At 38.7% G+C, this 25376-nt stretch overlaps 1 protein-coding gene across 1 annotated transcript in view; it reads right to left on the bottom strand.

Moving 5' to 3' along the window:
* Window positions 1-1115: 1115 nt before the first annotated feature.
* Window positions 1116-25376, bottom strand: part of edem1 (ER degradation enhancer, mannosidase alpha-like 1) — a 35771-nt gene continuing 11510 nt past the window's right edge. The window contains exons 3-12 of the mRNA XM_043708561.1: window positions 22261-22364; window positions 21369-21540; window positions 19219-19402; window positions 14081-14255; window positions 12444-12564; window positions 12170-12340; window positions 10335-10408; window positions 7005-7101; window positions 4702-4887; window positions 1116-4030 (exon numbers count right to left, since the gene is read on the bottom strand). Of these exons, the coding sequence (XP_043564496.1) occupies window positions 3941-4030; window positions 4702-4887; window positions 7005-7101; window positions 10335-10408; window positions 12170-12340; window positions 12444-12564; window positions 14081-14255; window positions 19219-19402; window positions 21369-21540; window positions 22261-22364 (1374 nt within the window). The 3' untranslated portion in view covers window positions 1116-3940. The remainder of the gene's footprint in view (window positions 4031-4701; window positions 4888-7004; window positions 7102-10334; window positions 10409-12169; window positions 12341-12443; window positions 12565-14080; window positions 14256-19218; window positions 19403-21368; window positions 21541-22260; window positions 22365-25376) is intronic.

The raw sequence follows: 25376 nt of genomic DNA, 5'->3' as shown, positions 1-25376 counted from the left end.
TAATTAAGGAAGATTCTGAATTGGTTTAAATTTTGAATAGCCGCCAGGAACAAAAAAAAATCTAAGGCACCTCCTATAGCCTTTTTGCTTGCAAATGTACATAAATGGCTTGGAAATGGTACACAAGTGAAGCGTGACTTAATAGCAATAGAAAACTTGGGGGAAAATGTTGCAAGAAAGAAAGACCTATCATGCACATCGTTATTCATTCTGAGGGCAAGGGCATTACTGGCCCGGCCAACATTTACTGCCCACTGCCAGCTGCCTTTAATTTGGTGGCAAGTTGTCATCTTTAACCATGGTAGCCCAGTTGCTGCATGCATACCCACAATGTTGTTAGGGAGGGAATTCTGGGATTCTGATCTCTAAACAAAACAGCACTACATTTTCAAGTCAGGTTGACAAGTGGCTAGGACGATAACTTGCTAGAAGTGTTGCCATTTATCACCTGCCCGTATCCTTCGAGATCAAAGTGGTCATTGGTTTGGAAGATGTTGATGACCTCAATGAATTTCTACAGTGCGGCTGAGTGTCGGTGGTTAGAAGAGAAAGTGATTACAGATCTAGTGTTAATCAGTGTCCTGGATCATGTCGAGTCTCGAGTGTCGTTGACGAGCACTAATCCAGGCAAGTCAGTCGGCGAGTCAGCAGGTGCAAATTCCCAGCCTCTGATCTGTTCTTGTATCGCCACATCTCATATTCACTAGCCCAATTCAGTTTCTAGCAATAATGAGAGACAATTGAATAGATTGCAGAAATAAGAGGAAGAGGGGGAAAAAAAGATGAGAACAGAGTTTAAAATATCGTGTACCAAAAATCTGAGGTATTAACTTATATTTAAACAGGGAGTTATGACAGTTTGTAGGCACCATAAATACCAACATAAGCAGGAAAGGTCACAGAAATAAAGGATGATATTAGGGACATCTTTCCAGGAACGTGCCCGTGAGCAAAGGATACTTCAATCCTCTGCTTTACTCATCAGCTGCACCATACCAACTGGTTATGGAAGAAACCCTGTCATTTTTACCAAGTCTTATGAGCAGAGCTTAGTGGAGATGGAGTTATGCACTTTGGAACGGACGTTTGCAAATACGAGCAGCAAATAAAAACAATGGCACTGCATTTATTTTATTGACATTTGTTTGGTCCTTTCACAATTTCAATACTACTGCTCATTTCTGGGAAAATAAAATTTTATACAATTTTCCTTTTATATAAGTGTATTGCACATTGATTTTGGTAAACTTTAATGGTTCAACATTATCCTGCATATTAAACATTCAGGTTTTAGGTAAATACTTTTATTCATAAGAAACAAAGTTTGACAATTCACCTATCCTATGTTTTTTAAAAATAAAGTCAGATCAAATGTGCTTATATCCTCTCTGCCGCTCCACGCAGATTGGTCAATTATATCAAAAAGGTGTGATATAAATAGAAAATGTTAAAACCTTCAACATTTGGCACCTTCATTGCACATTTAACCAAAGGAAGATCCCTCTATGATAGCTCCTGTTGCCTGATCAGGTTCATTCTTTCCGCATCTACACCAAAAAAGACAGACCACTCAAAATCTATAGGAAACTCAAAATTAAAGGGTGAATTGTAGGTAACTCTGCACAAAACAAAACTTCAAATACTGTTGGACAAAAAAAAATACAGCCAAATACAACAACATGTAGTTTCAGAAGGATGCAGGCAATCCAATACCTTCCTTCTAATAAATGAATACACAAATCTGCTCAGTTTCTAGGTCTCTCAATTCATCAAGGAAACCATGAATAACTAGGATTTTTTTCCAGCTGCAAGTACAGATATTTCAGATGTACAGTAGGAAAAACTGGAGGTCTTTAGATGAGACATGCAGTACTGAGAAGCTATCATTTCTGAGCCATGATTTCACTACTTTTAGTTCTCAGTCTTATTTCACTTAAGATATTGCACAGAGCTGCCTTATTAGGAGATTAGATCGAGAGAAAGAGTTACTGAAATGCAACCCACTATTGCACAGCTGGAATTACAGTGGATTAAATGAAGCACGAGCAGCTCCTTAAACACTTGGTGTCAGAAAATACTGTCACAAAATGTCAACGCATAGCATCACCAAAATTCACTTTTGCTTATAAAATGATAAAGATGTGAAAGGTGCTGTATAAAATTGTCTTTAAAAATTGTTTGTCCGGGAAGCAGTATTGACCAATCTCTGCACCGCATCGCAACTTCATGCACACAGTCATTTTGGAACTATGAAACTGTGTTCTTCACTTGAAATCTCAATTGCCAGCTGATGAAACATAGACAGGCAGATTAGGGAATACAGAATCAGCTTCCCTCTTTCTTCATCTCTTCCCTTCTGCCTAGATAATTAAGAGTCCTAGCCAGTAGTCTACGCAGAAGATCAAAGCTGAAATTTCCACAACATTAAACCCACGCTGAAATTTTATATCAGAGAACAAAAATGCATGCACCTAAGAAAAAGGGTGCCCTAACTGACATATACAAAATAGACCAGAAAGTAAGTGATTACGTCTAAGTCCGGGAAGCAATATTAAACACTGCTTCACACTTTGCTGAAAAGATTTAGATATTTCATCACAATAGCCTAACTTATTCATTGTCACCCAATGCCAGTTCATCAGATACAAAAACATAAAATGCAATTCAATAATTGCCCATCTGAAGATTCATTTATACTATATAATTCAGAAACAGATGCTCTGAAAACATTGATAGAATTCAGTGGTCATGCATGCACAAGATTATGAAGTTGAAATTGCTGAAGTCTCAACTGAAGGCAACCACATTAAGATGACACACGAGAACAATTATGCAATACCAGGGAACGTAAGAATGCCGATTAGAGCCCCAAACAGAGCTGTACTAATATGGAGGAGGTACTGAACAAAGTTCAACACATGTTGCTCCCTTTGTGTGGTTTTGGGACCGGTAATACAATATCAGAGTGATTTTTGCATTTACAGAAGTCAGGTCATAAGGAATCCTTCACAAAAATGTAACAAAGTGTGGTTGATGAATAGATCTCAACCAAGGCACACTTGACCATAATAGTGTTGCAGTCCATAACAGCCAACCATATAATGGGCAAAGCATGTACAGTCAGTTCTGCAGTAACCAATTCTGCAATGCGAATTGGCTTTAAAGTAATTAAAGAATTTAGATCATTATTTGCAGAATGTGAACTTTCCTTACATGTATTGGCTATACCACGATTCTGGCCCCATTAGTTTACACATGGTGTGGCTATTACGCCGTTTTCCTATAATACGAGACCACACGAGAATAGAACTATTGGGGTATACCAACTGTACATCAGACAACTTGCATGTCAAGGCATATTTAATGCTCAGACAAGATGCCATGATCTACTTTTGTTCAAAGTACAAGGCACATTAGGCAAATCTAGAGAAAATACTTTCACCCTGATATTTGGATCCCCTGCACCCAAGAGCGTGTGAACGATCTTCCATATGCCAGATTATCACCATTTCATGGTGTTCCCATGCAAGTGCAGCACTTACATTAGTATAACTATGCATTCTGAAACTTTGTTATTTCAAATCATTAAACATTTAAGGGGAAATTACACAAATATTCAAACTCATTTAAATACCTACTGTAAGCCATCTTGCATTTTATACTTTCTGGAAGAGCCCTGTAGTCAAACAATTAATCGCACGCCTTCACAGAAGACACTATGCATCAAAATTACATATTCAAATAAACAAAAAAAACTCCTGCATAAAAGCAGGAGTATAAAATGTATTATCACTATTAGAAATGACTTGTTTAGAAATCTTTTTGAAAAGTTGTAAAAATCTTAATAAATAAATGTCAATATATTTGTACACAAAATAAAAAGTTGCATAGTTGAAGATTAAGTCCCTGCCAATTCTTCAATGAGTTCTTTGAGGTTGGTTTAAAGAAGTCCCACCATTTGGTCAATCTGCTGCATGTAAACTCCTTTTAAGGGAAGTGCATATCTCCTCTCACTGGGGACTCTGTTGCACTGTGGAAAGATTTTTAAAAGCAATAAATTATACTACAACAATAACCAAGGAAAGCATTCTCATGTAATATCAAGGTGGTGGTGGGAGAGGAGGAGAAGGAAACTTGCATGTTCACAACCACCATCCATTCCTGAACTGGGTTACACTAATAAACCCCTGTTCACTAATCCATGCCAACATTCCTCACCTTGAACAGTAAACTAACTCAGAACAGCAAATACTCCACAAATAATTCTGTGCCATATATTTTATACATTTTGTGCAATGCCATTTCTGATTAACTCAGAATCCAGACAAAAAAGGTTACATCTCACAAAATGGGTTAACTTCAGCTGTTCACTTTATTTCTTCAGCTTAGCTGAAGTTAGCAATACTGAAACCAATGGATAGGATTCAGAACTGTGACCCATGGCAATAATAAAACACCAAACCCCTTTGGGAACAGACAGAGATTTAGGTCAATGAAACAAAATGTCAAATCATGAACCAAACAGAAAAATAACACTGGCTATTTTAAGACCTATTCAAGATGTTTTATCACAGCACATTACCCGAGATCAGGTAGGTGACCATCACAATGTCAGTCTGAAATATACTGTTCACTATATAGAAAAGGTGTTCATTTTAATTTGCAAATCATGCGCAAACTCCAGGCTTTTATTTTACTTACATTAATGCTCGAGTTGGCAGGTTTGTGGTCCAGTACTCCAGAGTTATCCACAGTACTTTCTTCTTTAGAAGACACATCTTCCCAAGGCTTTTCTCTGAAAAGCTTGTCTACTGGCAAAATATGGCCCTCGGTTGTGAAAATATATTTGCTCCCAGATCTGTGCAATGGGTTGTCTTCATCAAATAGCTGATTGTACAGTCAAAAGGAAAAACAGATTAAAAATTGGTTCCTACTACGAAACAATCACTAAAAGCAACTTGAACAGAATCTTATTTGGATTGCATGCCAGAAATGGCTGAATTAAAAATCTTGATTTATTACAATGAAGTCTAATATAGGTCAAATATAAGCTTGTGGAAAAAACTGCCAGATACCATAAGGACCTCTTTTACCCATGGAGTGAGTACATATAGATTAAATTTCCAAGCTAAAATGTGCAGACATATGCGGTTATTAAGGGTTGGAGTAAACAGAGATGAAAACAGTTGGTTGAAGTTATTTGAATATTGGAGAGATGAACATTGATGGATCAAATTGTCAATTTTCGTTATTGGCTTCTTATGGTAAGACTGATTTTTTTTTTTAAATGTATACTTGAAAGTTCATAACGTAGTGATGCAACTTGGAACAGAGAGACATACAATCAAAGTTTGCAAATGAAAAGTGCCCTGGAATGTTTTATGTTAAAGGTGCCACCAAAATTAAATATCTGCTTTGGGTTTCATTTATCCACATTTAAATGCCACACATATGTTTTCAGACCCTCTGATTTCTTTCGCCCCAAGCTTCAAATTTAGCTCAGAGCACGAAAACTATCTAGGTTATTAGTGTAGTTCTGAACTCGAGGCACTACATGCAATAATGTTTCCATCCTCACATTTGAGGGGTCGCCCTTCTAGCCTTCTGACATACAGCCCTACAGCTAAGTTAACATGATTTAACATGAGAAAGTTTGAACAGAGGTATCGAAAAAGCAGTGGATGGTGGCATAATGTGTCTCTCAATCCCAACTGACATACTTCAACAGAGGTGGGGGAACGGCTGTAGAGCTCAGTAAACTACCTGGTGTGACTCTTAGAAGGAAAGACAGTAGATTGGGAGCCCACGCATCAGCAAAGATTCTAATGCTGTTTACCCACTTCATAAATTTCAGAATTATGAAATTTTGTAGCACATTGGAGGCCACTTAGCTTGTCTATTCTTAGAGTTAAACTTCACTATTTAGTCCCTGCCCTTTTCTGATAACCTTGTGATCATTTTCCATTTATTCATCTGATTCCCTTTTGAATCAGATGCCAGATCACAACTCGAACTATTTCTTCAAAAGGTGGAAGCAGAGTACTTAATATTTTTAAGTCACAGCTCGATGGATGCTTGAGCAGAAAGAGGGTAGGTGAAAACATGGAAAAATCAGATCAGTCATGTCCATATTGAATGGCAGACCAGGCTGGAGTGGCTTAATCCTGCTCTTTATTTGTACGTTCATATTAAAAAGACATTGTCAGGTAAATAAAATATTGACTTTGGTACACTTGCCAACTACATTCAAGATGGTCCTAATTATCAGCTGCTAAAACTGTTGCTTACTTACTTGACTAAAATGCGATTTTTGAGAACCTGTTACTTCCCACACTTTCACTTTATCTAGTCTCTCTACCCTTCTTTTTATTCTATTAATTCATCCTCTTCACTCTCTCCAGTTGACATTCTTTGTAAATATGATACCCAGAATTAGACTTAAGCCATCAGCAGGAGCCTCGCTAATGATTTAATATAAATTCTTGCTAGAGTATTCTATGATTCTCATAATAAAGAGAAGGACCCTGCATTTCAAAACAAAACTGAGCTTGTCCTTCCACTTTCAAAAGTTGTCACTGTTCCTGCACCTCTTAGAACTTGACCATTTAGGTAATATTGCCTTTCATCCTTGCTACTACAATGAATTACTCTACACCGTGTTAAACTACATCTCCCATCTGTTATTTAAAAAATTAAAAATACAACTTAACACCTTATACCCTATTCCAGTTAATTCCCATCCATGACCGGGGTTTATCTTAAGACCTCACCTGGCCCTGGTTCCCGAAGTACAGTGCAAATTAGCAAGCAACGAATATAAAGAGGTAGAACATGCAAACCACCAAAGCTCAAATGATTTCCTTTTCTCCTTCAGGATGTACCTTTCAAGTCCTAGGTAAATCATTAGTCAGCACAGTTATACATTAAGATGCATCCTGAAAAATCATACTGATATTAACAACTTGATAAATGATAAATTTCCCTCAAATATTTGAGTAACATACCAAATATAAATATTTACAGGTTTCACTGAGAAAGAAGCTCTCCATTCGATCCTCCTTTGATTTGTCTATCACATGGTGAAGTGTGGCATAACCACATCTGTTTGCAAAGAAAACAAACAATTATAACTCCAGCAACAGAGTTTGGCATGAGTTTTTAACCAAGACAACAAGGTTTCTCATTAAAGTCAGTCTTTTGGGGAGATAATCATATTGGTTATAACTTCTGATAATTTCTTGCATTGAAACTAATTTTTCTGAAGTTTCTATGCTCTTAACATATTGAATAGGTACATAAAATTAGATGCCTGCCAACACCCAGAGGACCCTGGCCCCAAGGCAAGCGTAAAGGCCTACCTAAAAGGGAGTTGACAGGAAATAGCTTATCTTCAAAGTAAGCAAAGTTACCAAGCATGTACCTGCATCAATAATCATTTTGACAGATGTCAAGATAGAAATTCTCCCTGGTACTTAAAAGAGCTATATTTTTCCATATATAATTATAGCTACTCATGAATGACTGTACAGCACCTATAGTTTTGTTCTTTGGTCAAAGCTAACATGTGAATGATAGCAAAATTAAGCTAACCACTTGGGATATCAACTTTAGACAGGCATACAATGCTCTTCTCCCCAACTCAATTTGTGCTCAAGTACAAAATTTACTTGCAACACCTACATACACTTATAATAGGGCAATTCAGACAAAAATCAAACAAATTGAAAAATGCTCCTAAACAGCGCCATCACAGTGCAGATCAGCATTTGTTTTCTGACTCTTTAAGTGAAAAATTGAGACATTTTGGAAATATAGCCATTGGTTTAGACGTGCTGCAAATTACATAAAACAAATAGATCCAAAGTAGCAACTTTGTTAAGGGAACAATAGTGAGGTATATCAAGTTGAAACATGAAGGTGCAACCATGATTTATATAATTCAAGCTAATGAATCAATTCTTATATTGCCATTTTGTGGCCTAATCCTTGTTAGCTGTTAGATGGAATTTGCATGCCCTCAACTTCATTAACTGCCAATAACTTGACAGCTCACTCTTTTTTTTTTAAGTTAACTGGGAGGGAGGCCACAACTAACCTGGACAAGCAAAGACACAGCTGTGTATAGGATCATGACTAGTTAACATTATGCAGGGAACAGCCACCAGGCAGGATGCATGATCTCACTGTGTAACAACCAGGAAAGGAAGGCTAAACAGATTCTCCTCTTTGCAACCTCCTCTGAAGGGTGTAAAAGTTATGCGCCTTTTAGCACAAGGCCATAAGCATCTCGAATGAAAACGTACTCTATTGCAACAAGCCAAATACAAGGTTCCCTGAAGTGAAAGAAAGAACAATATTCTCTAACCTCAAAACAAAACCAATGTCAAGCATATGTACACAAAGACACAAAGTTAAAAGGGATAGTGTACAGTACAAAAGGAAGATTAAAGATTTAGTGTATAGTCCTTTGTGTGCCCTTGATCTGTATGGTTTCAATGTCAGAATTATTTTATTCTCAGAAGTAGCAATTATTTCAGTTGACCTTTGAGGTCTCTGTTTTCGTATTTATACTTCATCACTTCTGCCAATGGATACTTTTCTCTTGAGGTATATGAGCACTTTCTCCAGCTGATTCTAGTTACAAATCCCATTTCCTCAGCTCTGCCAAAAGTAGTTGCCTGAAATACAGGTAGTTTATATATATCAATGTTGGGTTCCTGGTTTCCAAGCTTGATAATGGCACACTAGTGTTCATTGCCAATAAGCAAAGCAGGTGGAAATCAAAATAGGAGAGGGGGGTTTCTTCATGGCTGACAGAGTTCCAGTTTTAACACCTTTTAATAAAATGTTAATTTCAATTCAGATGATTTTTATTAAACCAGGGTGGTGAGCTGATTGTTGCAGTTGTTTTAAGAATAAGTGTTTTCTTTTTAGTCTCTGAACAACCCAGATGTTCAAATCAGATGACAGAATTCAAAAATCAATAGTCCATATTGTAGCACCATCTTGAAAATTGTCCAAATGGCTTTAAGACCATAAGACATAGGAGTGGAAGTAAGGCCATTCGGCCCATCGAGTCCACTCTGCCATTTAATCATGGCTGATGGGCATTTCAACTCTACTTACCCGCATTCTCCCCGTAGCCCTTAATTCCTTGTGACATCAAGAATTTATCAATCTCTGCCTTGAAGACATTTAGCGTCCCGGCCTCCACTGCACTACGTGGCAATGAATTCCACAGGCCCACCACACTGGCTGAAGAAATGTCTCCGCATTTCTGTTCTGAATTGACCCCCACTAATTCTAAGGCTGTGCCCACGGGTCCTAGTCTCCTCGCCTAACGGAAACAATTTCTTAGCGTCCATCCTTTCCAAGCCATTGATTATATATTTGCAATACCCAAACAGTTTGCCATTCATCTTTCCACCATAGTTTGAATAACATTGCTCTGGATCATAAACTAATCCTGTTAACTATTAACATGCATAACTGCATTCTGTTAGAGACAAAAAAAACCTGCAGGTTCTGTAATCCAAAGTAGACAAGCAGGAGACTGGTAGAACACAGTGAACCAGGCAGCAGGAGGTAGAGAAGTCGACGTTTCGGAATGTAACAGTCAGACTGGAGGATGGTCATAATCGTTTGAGTAGGTGGCAACATAGTGGCCTGTGTCAAACAATCGTGCACTGAAACTAAAGTGGGGACACTGAGTTTGTGTGCACAACACAACAAGAACATAAATGAAACAGCACTTACAGAACAAACGATGGGAGATCTTGGCCAAGATCTGCCGTGCTGCACTGCTATCCAGAGACTAGGATGCAAAATGCCAACCTTATTTCTATTAATGTTTGCTTGAATGCTGTGTATGGTTGATTCTGTTGAAGTCCAAAAAGCCTTTACATGCAATTGGCATTGCTGAGTTAAATCAATCTGATAGACTTGAGGTAGAGCATCTCTGACATAAGGTGCCCACAGAAACTCCACTTTTTTCCTTCCAGTTTTCCATATTTTGAATAGCTACCAGTTTTCCACTCTGCACAATCATACAGCCAAGCAAACTTCCCCTTCCCCCAAGGCCAACTGATTCAAAGAATCCAGCAAGAAATACAATGGAAAGTTACTTTGTCAATTTCAGTAAGCCTTTTTAACCCTGACTTAAAGATTCTAGACAAAGAGATACAAAATTCATCAGTTTTAAAAAGAAAGCCTATATCCAAAGATGCCAGTAAATGGAATCAGAGCAACTCTGGACTTTTAATTTTTATGAGGAACCAATGTGGCCTGTGTCACATGGACAGAAATAAAAAAATCAGACTTATTCCAGTTCTGACCTGACTTTGGTGTATTTCTCCAAACTCTGGAGAATATCCATTCCCACATGCAAGTAGAAAGGGTTTTTTGTTGCCTGATATTAAACAAAAAAAAAGGAAGTGGTTAGTAATTGAGAACATCAGGTTAAACAATTAATGCTGATACTCCACATAAAATCGTCTGAATGTTTAAATATATAGCGTTTATAGAATAGTTTAAGAAATAACACACATTTCACGAACAGTGCTCTGTGCCTAATTTACAATTCTTTGGTAAAACAATAATGGACACTACAATTGACTAAATTCAGTACCCTCAAGCTCAGTCATAGGTATGTAGAATAGTACCACAGTATGAGTTGAAGTGTTGGGTAGGACAAGGAAGAACCTAAGAAATTTGTAGCTGCCTGTACTTGGCTTCAAAACAGGGGAAAAATAAACTAATTTCTCCTACATACAGGTATGTGGAACCAGTTTAATTAAACTCAGCTGAAAGGTAGTCATAAACATACATCCATGGGAACAAAGGGATGAAGTCTATCACAATCATGATTTATCTCTAGTTGAACCTGGACCATGAGATAGATACCGTCCTCCAAAGGGATGCAATTAGGCTCCTCTGCACTATAAATCTATCCCATGCAGAACATTCCATGTCTGACTGTACAGAACTGTAGAAACCATATCCTGTACAGGATCCAGTTGCGACTTCTTATGACTGACCAAAAGCCCAATTTCTGGGGTCCAGCCTGGAAGTTCAGACTAACCATTCGTCCACACACATCTACACATTAAAATCCTACAACACAGGTATGCAGCCATTACTGAAAGACTCTCTGCTAAGACACTGGAAGCCTGGAAAAGTCAGCACTGAAGAACTGTTATTTATTGTCCCATAAAATATGTCTGTTAAGTTTAACTACTAAAAACCATTGGTCCCATTAACATCCAGCCTTGGGTGTTACTATCTGTCAATCTATGCCACAGTCTAAAGAAAATTTTTCTCCCACCACCTTCCAAAATAGAGGTAAATATGGAGGCATGCAACAGAGTTAAACAAAGGATTCACAATCAACTCACATGTCCATTATAAATTGCCTAGCTGTGAGACTGGAGTTACACTCCATTAAAGAACGCTTGCTCTGTAAGGCAGGGAGTGGAAATTCCAAACCAAAAACCCTAAGCATTGTGCTGCGTAGGGGTACATGCTGAAATTGCCATGTTGGTTTTAAATGACCTTATTGTGTTTACCACCTGAGCAAAAGTGAGATAACAACATAGAATTTAGGAAGAAATCAAACATGTCAATGGAACCTAAAGGTTCAGGTTAAATGCCATATAGAAACATTTAATGCCAGCCAAATGAGTCAGAAAGGGATTTATAGCCATGACAGAAGAGCTGGATCCTTGAGTGAACCAACAGTGCAAACCCATGGAGGAAATGTTCAGCTTAGTGTATTCAGTCTGTCTTGTTCAAAATTCTTGCACCTAATAAATCCTAAACTAAAAAAACAATCTGTGAGAGTTGTAAGTGTTGTGCCACTACTTTCACCCATCCAGAAGTAGCACAGGATGAAATCTGCTGTAATAAAAGGAAGGTTTGAAAAATAGCCTGCAATTTCAGCAGTTCACCTGATCAGGTGTGGCAGAGTATACCCTATATTGTGTCAACTTTAGTGAAATATAACCCTGTAACAATTACCCAAACCCAAGGCTCCAGTGAAGCCAAAGGGATGTTAACTGAAATTGCTTATACTGATAATTTAAGCAGGCTGGAAGAGAGTTCTTTTGAATGGATAAGGTCAGAGGTACACTAAGTGGAGGTACTATTCATAAATATATTTCTCATGTCATACCTGATAAAGCAGGTAAGTGGATTCAACTAATTCAGGCCTCAGTGGATAAAACATCACATCAGGTGCTTGGAGTTGCCAGTTATACCGCTCTGGAAGAGCTCCAAAGCGTTTCCATATCGCATAGTAAAAGGCATGAAGACAAATTGCATCTTCTATATCACCTGTTAAAACCTGAAGCAAATAAATACTTGTTCACACTCTAGAAACATCGCCACACTTTGGAAGCCTATTAAGTAACCTAGAAAAATCACTATTTTAAAATCAATGAATATACCTGAAGACCAGGGAAAAATGCCTGGAGTGAATCAATCCAGGTGTTCATGAGTTGGCCATTAAACATATTCACATTAACGTACAGCGGAGGATCTCCCTCTCCCTCATTACAAGCTTCGCGGCTACATGTTAAGAAATAATACAAAATTACAATTAGACTTTAGTAGTAAATCCCAACTGACAATAAACCTTCAAGCTGGAAGAGTACATTGGCTCCACCACCCCAAATACAAGGATGAGTAGTCCATCAGTATATTCATGTGGCAGCATCTCAATTCATCACAACTGCATATCGCCAATAATGTACCATGCCATGTTGTAAATGATTACAGGTTTGTTTAAAAAAGTTTAGATAACAATTCTCATGGACTGTTACCAAGCTGTGGAGTATTCTGATTTGGAGACCCAAATTTATTTGTACCAACATAGCGCGATGAGTAAGACAGACTAATGAAATTGAAGAAGTGACAGAATTTCAGGCAAAATCTATCACTCCATTCCAATGACCCTCTATTTGACAACCTTCATTCCCTAAAATACATTTAAATATCTGTCCTGGAAGAGTGAAGTCCCATGCACTCAAGATTCAACATTCAAGAACAAATAGTCTTCAGACCAAATATGCTCAGGTATTTCTGACTCCCTGCCATGATAAGGTATTTAGTACAGCGTTGACTGCAGTACAACTTCGAAAAACACTAAATGACAACGGGAAATGATTTTCTATGTCAAAATCCAATAAACTTTATATCAAGTCTACTTAGCAAACAACGTTTTCGAGTTTGCAAAAGGTGCATAAGCTTTTTATTTTATAAAGTGGTCACATTGCTGAGGAAATTACAGATGGACATCTTGATTACAAAAAGCGGATTAATTGCTGTTGCCTTGAAAAAGGTTGGAGTGCATGCACTTCTGCAGCTTTAAAAATTATGTTACTGCTCTCACATAGCAGGAAACATATTTCGCAAACATTAAACCACAACCGTTGTCTGGAAACACAACCAACGATCCCCATTACCCTTTTGAAACCACAGACAGTTTAATTCAAATCAGCAAGCTGAGCTTTGTATTTGACAATGTAGAACCTTTGTCAAAGGCACTGAAAACATAACGACACTCTTAATAGAATCTGCTTTAGGCTGTTAACACTTGCTCAATTTCCCCATAATATTAAGTTATGAAAATAAAATAAACTTGGCCTTGAATTAAACAAACAGCCTAATCCCTCCTACTCCAGGTAGTAGTTTCTGTCATTCAAGCTTTTCAAAATTTTTTCAGTGCAGGATTAAGCAAAATAATAGGTTAAAGATGACTTTGAGCTACAAGAGTTTCGTACACGTTAACATTAACAGTTGAAGGATGGGGCTCTCAATTAAAAGTTTAAGTTAATTTCCATAACCATTTTGCCTCCTTTAATCCTTATATTACAAATTATAAGGTTCAACGCTTCAAAAACATTCAACAAAAATGACAGAAATTACTGCTTGCTGAATTTTCAGTGAATTTGCAACTGCAGGAAAATCTAATACGGTGCCAATGAAATAAATATTAAAATAGATGAAGAAAGGCTAGCAGTTTCTGGCGCTGAAGAGAGTACTTATCCAAGAGCTTAAAATTCACAGTACAAGGATATCATACCCTCTTCTCAGATGATTCTGAATGCTTTCATAAGCAGCATTAAACATCTCCAGATCTTCACTTTCTCCAAACACTATGTAGGATTTCAGAAGATACTCATAAAAAGAGTCCATTCCTGCTCCTAATCCACTTTGTTTTCCAACCCATTGTCCAGTCTGAATGTTTACCACATTCCCTATGGTTAAAGAAAAAAAAGAGACAATTCTCAATGTCTCAGAGCTCAAACAGTTCAAACTCTTCAATTAAGATCTCAGTGGAATTTTAATTCTAAATGTTGAGTAGAGATGTAGCAATTTGACAATTAGATCTGGTAAAGTAACAAACTCTAAACAGGAGGAAATATGTCCAAAGTGGAGAAATCCTACTGGCTGCTAACAAAAAGGTTCTAAACAAATAGTTTAAGTCAGTCATTAGAAATGGAACATCTGCCTATATTTCAACATTTATATAAATTCATGGCACGATGGAAACTGAAATACTCCCACGAGAGTCTGTGATACCTGCACAACTAGATTTCAAAGCGCACTAAAGCCGCAGACCCTCAGAAGTAGAAAGTGTGTTTTAATATATTCCTTGCTATTTTTAAAATAATCTCCACACTATTGTTTATGGATGAAGAGTTAGCTTTGTTATCCATCAAGGACTTTTAAAAAATTAATAAAAGTAGTATCTACTTGCTTTAATTGGGTCTCTATCCAACTGTCATAGATGAGGGACAGAGGTGAACCCATTCATAACAGAACTCAATTGAATTTTGACCATTTCTGTAGAAAAAAGTATCAAGTTACAAATATCAAGTAGGGAAACCATGGTCCACAAAAAAAAAACCAGCTGTGAATAGTCTCGATGCACTGCCTCACTGCGTCAACACAAACTATTGATGAGGAACATATAACAATCCCAAAGTTAAGTAAAAATGGTTACACTGACTGTAAGCTGTGACGGAATGAGAAATTTAATGGCCTTGGCGTTATACTTTGTTGGGACTTCACACTATAGTAATACCAGGGGAATCAATTTAGCTCAGCTGGCTGTATTGTTGGTTTACAGAGCAGTGTGATGCCAACAGCATGGGTTCAATTCCCATTACCAGTTTGAGGTTACGATGAAGGACTCTCCTTCTCAACCTCTTCCCTTGCCTGACGTCTGGTGGCCCTCAGATTAAATCACTACCAGTCGCTTCATCCTCTAACGAAGACAACAGCCCTTATGACCTGGTAAGACTACGACAGCGAAAATAATACTGCTTGGTATTGTGTAAGTGTGAGAGATCGACCAGCTGGGTTGAACGGGAGCAAGGTTTGGTTCAGATGGACAAGTATAATATAGATGATGAGGGAAATTCTGATCAGAACAGATAGAGGGGTTTGGGAGGGGCTCATGGTTATCAATAGGGAGTAGAACTTCACGAAATAAAACAAGCCCCATTTAAGAGAGAAAGAGAGGCTTATTCCCCATATGCATCAACTAAATTAAATTTAGCAGCCCTCAAATTTGCCATGCAGACCAAAAACTTTAGTTTGTGCCTAAGATCAAATATGAGAAACACTTCAGCTAAAGCAGCTCAAACCTTTTGAGCTGGGATGCATTAAAGGATAAGGAAATTTACCTGGATTATTTGTACCAAGAGGCAATCACACCTCTTAGGATTGAGTAATCTGACTTGATCAATGGTCAAGGTGAAATTAATGAGACTCTGTGACAGGCAGGTAAATGGACCTAGAAAAGAGGGCAGAGCCTCAGTATTCATAATTGTCCCAAATGGTTTGAGGTTCTTGCTGCCTGTCTACTTGAGAACAATGTCCTCAGGGTGGATGTACTAACAGACCATGCCATCATGGCACAAGCCATTCAAGAGATGGAAGGTCAATGGAAGAAAATAGTGCTAGTGTAGGACAGTGTACTGAAGGAGATAACAAAATTCGGAGCAGCTAAACATAGCAAATCCAGAAGGTGGTGTTGCTTGTCTGGTGCTAGGGCTGGAGAGGAGAATCCAGTAGTCCTGATTAGTGTGGGTACCAACAACATCAACATAAACAAGAAGTTTCTGCAAGGTCAGTTAGAGGAGCTGAAAACCATACTAAGGAGGAGAATCTCGAATGTCAATCTGTGACACAACCTAAGCCACATGCAAATTTGTATGAAGCAAATCAGATTAGAGTTTTAATTGCATGGCTTGAAGATTTGTGCACGAGTAGTAGGATCCAGTTCATGGGACATGGACATCAGTCTTGAGGAAAATGGGGCTTATATGTGGCAGAAGTGGGTACTGCAGATGCTGGAAAAGCACAGCAGATCAGGCAGCAGCTGAGGAGCAGGAAAGAAATTGATGTTTTGGGCAAAAGCCCTTCATCAGGAATATACTGTCCTTGCTAACTGCACAGCTGGAAGGTAGAGAGGACGGAAATCTAAATAGAGGGGGGCAAGGGATCAAATTTGGGATGATATGGTAAATAAAGTTGAGTTTAGATCAAAAAGGTACTAAAAAGTAAAATGATATACAGGCAATGACAGGAAGAGATAAAGTGCTTGAATCAGAGTCAAATAACAGGAGACTAGAATTTATAACTATAGTGTCTGTATCCGAACACATACAGCATTCAAAATAAAGAGGAAACTGAGAAGGTAGATAAACAGGAAGTACATTCGGGCTAGATGATGACATGGATTGCGACCTGAAGCTTGAGGAATGTGAGATATTTCAAATAACAGGGAGCTAATAAAAATGTGGAGAGGTGACTTTGTTAATGATGTTATTCGACAGGGATGACTAAGTTCAGGAAATCAAATGTAGAAACAGCTTGATAAAAGCAAGAAGTCACTTGTTAGTGTGGTGCACAGGTCTCGTAATATTAACTACATGGTAAGGCTCTGCACAAAGGAAGAAATGAGAGCTTATCAGAAAGGCATGGGAAATTTAAGTCTACATATCTACTGGAAATACACAATAAAAGTTGGCAAGGTAGCCTGGATAACAAATTCATAGAAAGCTTTCAGCATATTTCCATCAAATGTGAAGCTGAACAGAGAACAGGCCAAACTAGATCTGTTTGTTCAAGGAAACAGGATTAATTACCTCATAACAAAAAGACATCCTAAGTAGCAGTGATCATATTACAACTGAATTTTACAGAAGGGAGGAGAGACCTGATATTTACAGAATAGGAATATTACAAGTGCAAGAAAGCTGAATTTAAAAAAAAGGTTAAAAGATAGGTCAACAGTGATGCAGTTGCAAACACTTAAGGGGATATTTCAGAAGACACAGAACAAATACATTCCAACGAAAAAGAAAATATCTAAGGAATGGACTCACCATCCATGGTTAACTGAAAAAAAAAGGTTAAAGGTTTCAACCTAAAAGAAAAAGCACAATTTTATCAAGACAAGGGCAGAGGGCAGGTTAGATGATTACTCAGAATATTTTCAAAAATTACCAAACCTTCAGTATGATACTTTTTTGAAGAATTAGAATCCCCAGAGTGTGGAAAAAGGCCCTTTGATCCAACAGTTCCACAATGACCCTCTGAAGAGTAACCCACCCAGATCTATTCCCCTACCCTATATTTACTCCCGACTAATGCAGCTAAACTACACATACCTGGATACTATGGGCAATTTAGCATGGCCAATTCCCCTAACCTGCACATCTTTGGACTGTGGAAGGAAACCGGAGCACCCGGAGGAAACCCACGCAGACGTGGGGAGCATGCGCAAACTCCACACGGACAGGTGCCAGGGGCTGGAATCGAACCCGGGTCCCCGGTGCTGTGAGGCTAACTACTGAGCCACTGTGCCGCCCATAAAGTCTCTATAAATATTAAGAAAAACTTTAAAAGTGTTGGTCCTATAGAAAGCAGGTTCGATAGGAATTGAATAGGAATTTTGCATTCTTCATGAGAGGATACAAGTGACATCCCAAAATCAATGAAAATGAACAGAAAACAGAAGGAGGAAAACCAAAGGAGTGGTACTGAGTAAATTTTATTTTTAGGCGGCCAAATGTCTGGATCCTGATGGTCTTCACTCTAGGTCTTAAAAATGAAATTAGATCATTTTAATTGGTTTGGCATTTGTTTCATTGCCCAAAATTCCTCTTCTCTCCAATGGACGAGAAGATGGTAAATATAACTCCTTCAAAGAGACAGTCAGAAAGCAAGAAACTTCAGGCCAGTTAGCTTAACATCTGTACTAGGGAAAATGTTAGAGGCCCTGATTAAAGTAGCCGTAGCAGTGCAATTGGAGAGTTTATGAAATGATAAGGTTTTATGAAATGATAAACGTTTGATCAGTCTATTGGAGTTCTTTGAGAAGATATCCTGTTGATATGGGCCAAAAGCAGGTATATGGAGTTAAGCCAAACATCAGCCACAATGGCACTGAATGGTGGAACAGGTTCAAGGAGCTAAACGGCCTACTGCTCAGAGGATAAAAAGGAAACATTGGATGTATTGTAGTTAGATACCAGATACGTTGCCACAAAAGACATTGCAGAAAATTAACGCTTAGTGTAGAGGGCAGCATATTGGTAGAGGCAGAAAGACTGGTTGGCTAACAGGAAGTAGAAGGTAGACAAAAATGGATCTTTTTCAGGTTGGTAAGGTACAAGGGGTGGTGCACTGCAGAGATCAGTGCTATTACCCCAAGTGTTCACAATTTATACAAGTGACTTCAATGAAGGGTCAACAGTTATGGTTCTAAATTTGCGAATGACAACAGTACAGAGGTTTGGACAGTTGGCCACAAAAATACACAGAAAGGCTACTCAGTGAGCAAAGATCTGGCAAATGTTGCATACTGTGGTAAAAATGTCAAATTGTTCAATTTAGTTGGAAGAATAAAAAAACCATGTTACCTAAATGTCAAGAAATTGCAGAGTGATCTCATGCCATTTGTATTATCATGCAGCATGAGCTGAAACAAAGCCAGTCTTACAATTAAGAATTCAGTTACTTCCACAATCTGAACACAAACGTGGAATAAAGCATTTCTGAACACTTTATTGTACATTATAGCCTATTTCACATCACAAGCTATAAGTTGAGTTTTATAAGTATTCTTATTGTTAACAGGTCAAAATGTTCAATGTTGGACACTTTAATTTGCATTTTTACACCAAGAACATTTACATTAAGTACCTAGAAGTCCAGTCTCATCACTTCTGAGTTTCCAAAGGGCTCTTACAGCTTGGCGGGCTACCCACTCAAACGTAGAATCCCCAATGAGACGGCTCAGGATTCCAAACTCCACAAGCAGAGAGCCAGCTCCAGCAGTACAGGTTTCATTAAGGCAAGTAGAAGGCACCCCTTTCTTTAGATTTACCTGCAAGGTTTTGTTTTAAACAAGGAGATTTCTTTAGTTAATTACTTTCTGCTGTGCCACACTGCAAAATAAACTCAAAATCAGCAGGGGAATTAAGCTGTCACAATATATTCCAAGACATTTTGGCTGAGTTTGAATACCCTTTCCTCCAACATGCCATGCGCTGCTTAAATAAGCAATTGCATCTGTGACAACCTCTCGATATCTTCTGCCCATACCACAATCTCACAGCATTGTAAAAGTGCAATTACTAGTGTACTGCAAATACTAAACATTTTTCAATACAAGAGCAATGTTAATTTACTTTTAGAAGATAATGCAACTTTAGCATGTATCTAAAAAGCTGAAAATCAATGAATGACTAGGTGCAGCATTGACAGTTGAAATCCTACATAGCAATATTTAACTCAAGATATAATACAGGTTGTTCCTTCCTAATCCAGCACTCGAAGTACCACCAATTTTCCCTGCAGTAGGTTTGCATTGATCTTTTTATTACTTTTTGTTACATTTTTTCTAGTTTGGATACCCAAAGTCTTGCTTTTGGCGTTTCATTAGCAAATCATTAATTCATTTGGCATAGGATTGTTACAAGTTAAGGTGCAGCCCTGACTTATAAAATTGTGCATGCAATAAATTTACTTAGATATAAAATGACCTTCCATGGTCTGGCAAAGGCTGCCAAATTAGAAGGGAACAGCCAACATGAAAACAGAAATGACAGCAACGGGATAGAGATGAGCTAGAAACCGGGACAATGTTTTCAGCTGAATTGTGGTAAAACGTTGCTTGCCAATCCAGATTGGAGGTTGATCACTTCCTGGATCACAGGAATAATAATAATAAAAATATTTAGCAGTTCATGCTGAGTACCAAATTATGCAGTAAATCTTTGATGCCTTTAAGGAGTTGAAACTGCTGACAATTGAAGTGGACCTGGGCATTTATAAGTCCAAGATATGTGGATACAATTTTGGTAACATTCAGAAGTTAATGAGTGACTCTTTTTGAAAAAAAAGAAAATTAACTGCAACTTAAGTTATCACACAGAAGTCGCCGTACAGCAGCGTTCACACAGCTAGTTTCTGATCACCATGTTTCACAATTATCACAGACCTAGGTTCAAATTAATAGCAAGCAAAGCTGGCCAGTGCAGAGTGAAGTTGCTGCAAGTAATAACGCTTTGAAAGCAGAAATTTTATTAACTGAATAGCAAAGTCAATGTAAAAGCAGCTACAACACTGCTTGGATGTCTTGAGACAAATAACTATGGGCTGGTTTTCCAAAAATCTGGAAGTATTCAATGCCGGTCTACTTTCATAGAATCCCTACAGTGTGGAAACAGGTCCTTCGGTCCAACAAGTCCACATCGACCCTCCAAAGAGTTTCCCAACCAGCCCCATTCCCCCATTACTCTACATTTACCCCTGACTAATGTACCTAACCTGCACATCCTTCAACGCTATGGACAATTTTGTATGGCCAATTCACCTAACCTGCACATCTCTGGATGGTGGGAAGATGCCAGAGCACCCAGAGGAAACTCACACAGACACTGGTTCATTTGTTCTTTCGCAAACATAGACCACTCTATGCATCAGCATGTCAAAATCAAGTTGGTTGCTCCCTAATTTGTGCAAATGTAATTTATGAGATTTCCCAATTTTATCTCTGTTCAGGAAATCACATCTCTGCTCAATCATACCAAACATGGCACAAGTAACACTAACTGTCATTTGTGGATTTAAATAAAAAGGATGCACAAGTCCACAGGAAAATCAGTGTCATTCAAATTTTGTAACCAAATTTATCATGCTTAAAAGCAGGAAATTATCTAAATCTAACATTAAGATTATGCACTTGAAGTTGTTCCGGTTTCCTCAACTTTACAAAATGACAATTTTATAGGCATGAGCGGGTATGAAAAATTCACCAGCTTACAACTCGAACACTACATGCCACATACCCTAGGATGAGGAATGCCAGTGTTGGTGTTTTCAAATGCTGGCAGCAATCTCACAGCCAGGTCACGAGCTAAGTGAAGCAATTCATCATCATAACCATCTGGGGTCATATTTCCAAAGGGTTGAGCAGGGTCCATTATTATCATATGTGCAGATAGCAAACTCCCCAAAATCCTACAGAAGAACAAGACAAGCTGTTAAAATGCAATTAGGAATAGTTCTGTCAAGGGAACATTACCATTACTGAACACCTGCCTCCAAAACTAACATTGCAGGGGCTGCCATTGACCATTAGTGAACTCGACTAGCCATATTAATACCACAGTTACAACAGCACATCAGAGACTAGAATTGCTGCAGTGGGTAACTCACTTCCTGACTGCCCAGAACCTGTCCACTATCTATAAAGACACAGTCAGGAATGGCCAAATACTTGGCACTTGCCTAGATGAGTAAAATTCCAACATCCAAGAAATTCAACATCATTCAGTACATAACAGCAATCTGACTGACATCCCATCTAATACCATCAACATTGACTCCCTCCAACACCAACACCCAATGACAACAATGTGTACCACTAGCAAGACGTACTGTAACACCACAGCACTGGTCCTTGGACACCATGTTCCAAACCTGCTTCGACTGCTTAGAAAGTCAAAGACATCAGGCATTCCAACCTGCAAATTCTCAACCAAGCAACATGCATGCAGCAAAGTCAACCATATAAAGAGCTCGAGGGCTGACTGAGCGACCTCCGTTCCCACATTTTTTTTTAAGACTTTACAGACAAGCTTGACCCAGTCTTCACATAACACACAAAATCCTAAGAGTTGATGCTGGACAAAAACAGAAAATAAAACATCAGGTATAAAAATTAAATCTGTGGTTTACCTGATAGTTGCCTCAAAGACTTGCACGGTTGAATCTTTATTAAAAGAGACTGTAGTAGTCACCAGCTTCACTGCTCTCTTGAACTCAGAAGCATTGCCCAAAATCTACAAAGCAAAGAAAAAGGAATTTTATTTTATAGAAAATAATACATCCTCATACTATTAGGTGTAAAATCAAAATATGTCGCAAAGTGCATACTATGCTTCCCTAATAAGCCATCAGACATGTGGTGCAAAATAACAGTGGAATAACAGCCAGGGATATCATGACTATTTAATTGAGAAAAGCAAGTACAAACCTGAACAAAAGTCCTAACAAATGTACCCATATTCTCCGAGGGAGCTAGAGAAAGGAGAGAGGGAAAGAGAACTATTCACCTGGAGGAACCAAATACTGGACATGGTACAAGTCAAAGTCTGGCATCAAGGACACATGTTTACACTTATTTGTTTCTAACAGTGGGAGATAACAATCTTGGGCATATTGTCAAAAGGAAAACCAACCATAGCCAGGCAATCTAAGAACAGGCCTCTATTAATTTCCAGTTAGCAAGCATACAGTGACACCAAGGGGCCTTGCTCCAAATTTCCAAACTGTGTTTTTTGGATAAGGTGCATATAGACATAGATTGGAGGGTTGAATTTTAACTTGAAACAAACCAAATAATCCTGCAGACATTGCACTGGATATACAAGCATACAAAGTGACTGAAACTTATTAATATTTCTTTGGGTAAAAATTAAGATACCTTGGAGCTTATTGTTTTACCTTGGAAAACAATGTTCAAAATCACCTTTATCACTCTTCTGTTTTTGACAATAATGATCAATGAACCAACTTTAAACTGTTGTATCCATTGTGCACATTGACCTTTTCCACTTTCCTTAGTTCAACCCCAGCAGTCAAATTCACAATGTTATCAACTCAATCTACTCCAAGTCATAAAACCCATATCAATCATCTAATTGCAGACCTATGGCGCGTATACCAACAAAAGCTCAGTTTGTTAAGGAAAAAACCCAACTTGTCATAGTTCTGGGTATATTCACTGAGCTGGGAAGTTGATTTGCAGACATTTCGTCCGCTGTCTAGGTGACATCTTCAGTGCTTTGGAGTCTCCTGTGAAGCACTGCGACACAGTGTTGGAATTTGTTTGGTTCCATTTCTGTTGCTTCGCATTGCCGTGGCTGTTATATTGGGTCTAGGTCAAGGTGCATGTTGATGGAATCTGTGGCTGAGTGCCATGCTTCCAGAAATTCCCTGATTGCCCTGTTGAGCTTGTCTTATGACCATTGTGTTGTCCCAGTCAAACTTGTGGTCCTTGTCATTGGTGCGTGGGGCTACTGAGGACAGCTGGTCATGCGTTTAGTGGCTAGTTGTTGATGATGGATGCGGGATGCTAGTTGTCTGCCTGTTTGTCCAATATTGTGTTTCATACAGTCTTTGCATGGAACCCTTCAAATTATGTTAGTCTTGCACATGATGGGTGTAGAGTATTTTGACCTGGTGAGTTGTTGTCCGAGAGTGGCTGTCGGTTTATGGGCTGTCATGAATCGAAGTGGTCGGAGATGTCTGGCTGCCAGTTCCAAGATTTTTTTTATGTAAGGTATCGTGGCTACTGAGTTAGATCATGGCATGTCCTCATCACGTTGTCTGTCTGTTAGGCTTCTGTGGATGAAGTTGCAGGGTATCTGTTCTTGGTGAAAACACTGTAGAGGTGTTCCATTTCTTCCCTTCGTAGGTCAGGAGTGCTGCACTGTGTTGTACCCTTTTTGAACAGGCTCCTAATGCAACTTCTCTTGGGTGTGTGTGGGTGGTTGCTGTTGTAATGCAGGACCTGGTCAGCGTGTGGGGCTTTCCTGTACACTTTTGTGGTGCATTCAGTGTTCTGATGATAATCCAGTGTACGTTCGCTATTTCTATTCTCTTAAATGATAACAAAAATGTTGCCTGGGTATCTGATCCAGAGTTTAGGTAGGATTTGCGGGAGGACTGTTTGTTCCATTCTTTGCATCACTGCTTCTGTTATGAGCCCAGAGATGGGTGACCCCCTAGGTATTCCATTGATCTGTCCAGACATTTCAGTGTGAGTGCGTCATCAAGCACAGGTCTAGTAGTTTGAGCACGCAGTCTTTGGTTCCCCATCATGTTGTCTGTTTTGCTTCTCCAGGAGGTTGGTTATTGTCTCTCTGGCTAGAGTTTTGTCAACTGAAGTGACCAATACTGTTATGTCAAATGAGATCATTGCTTTGTCCTTGTCTATGTTTATGCTCTTGATGTTATCTCTCAATTCTTGTGATGATTATACGGACTGCTTGGATCCACTAATAAGATGTTTTAGTTTTTGCTGAAGTTCTTTTGCCAGTTTATGCGATGGCGTTCCCGGGAGTGCCACAACAGGTCTAAGTGGTATATCTGGCTTGTGTACTTTAGGTAATCTGTAAAATCTTGGGGTTGCTGCTTTCTGGTTTCATCCATTGTAGGTCAATCCTGACTCATATCCCGGCCACTACAATGAACAACTGGAACTGGCAAATAGAAGCAGCAGGAACGGAACCAAATAAATTCCAGAAGAGACAGTACAGCACTGCTTCACAGGAGGCTCCAAAGCACTGAAGATGTCACCCGGACAGGGGACCCAATGTCTGCAAATCAACTTCCCAGTTCGGCGATCATACCCAGAACACGGCAATCAGCACCCGAGCTACAAGTCTTTACACAAACCTTGAAAACCCAACTTGCTAACAATTCGTAATCAATGAAACAGGATTTCCAGCTAATGTGGTTGACACCTCGAATAACTCTATTTTTCCCAAAAACATTATCCATTAAATTCTATAATGTCATGTTGAACAGCCATGTACAGTACAAAACAACTATTTTCCAATCTTACATTTAAAATAACAACATCCATTACATCAAACATACAGTCCAAGGGATTTTTCAATTTCCAGCCCACAGTCTACACCAGCTGAAGGGCCTAGACAGTGGTCTTTCCTCTTTCCCTATGTGCAGTTGTCCCAAGCTTCGAATGCATCCCACAGCACATAATCTTAGACTTTGGAAAGTGCAGTATCGGGATATGGACAGCTGTTAATTGGAAGGCCAAAGTGAAT

Source organism: Chiloscyllium plagiosum, chromosome 18, assembly GCF_004010195.1.
Source record: "Chiloscyllium plagiosum isolate BGI_BamShark_2017 chromosome 18, ASM401019v2, whole genome shotgun sequence".
Lineage (NCBI taxonomy): Eukaryota > Metazoa > Chordata > Chondrichthyes > Orectolobiformes > Hemiscylliidae > Chiloscyllium > Chiloscyllium plagiosum.
Note: the sequence above shows the minus strand (reverse complement) of the source record. Positions and strands in the feature narration are given on the sequence as shown.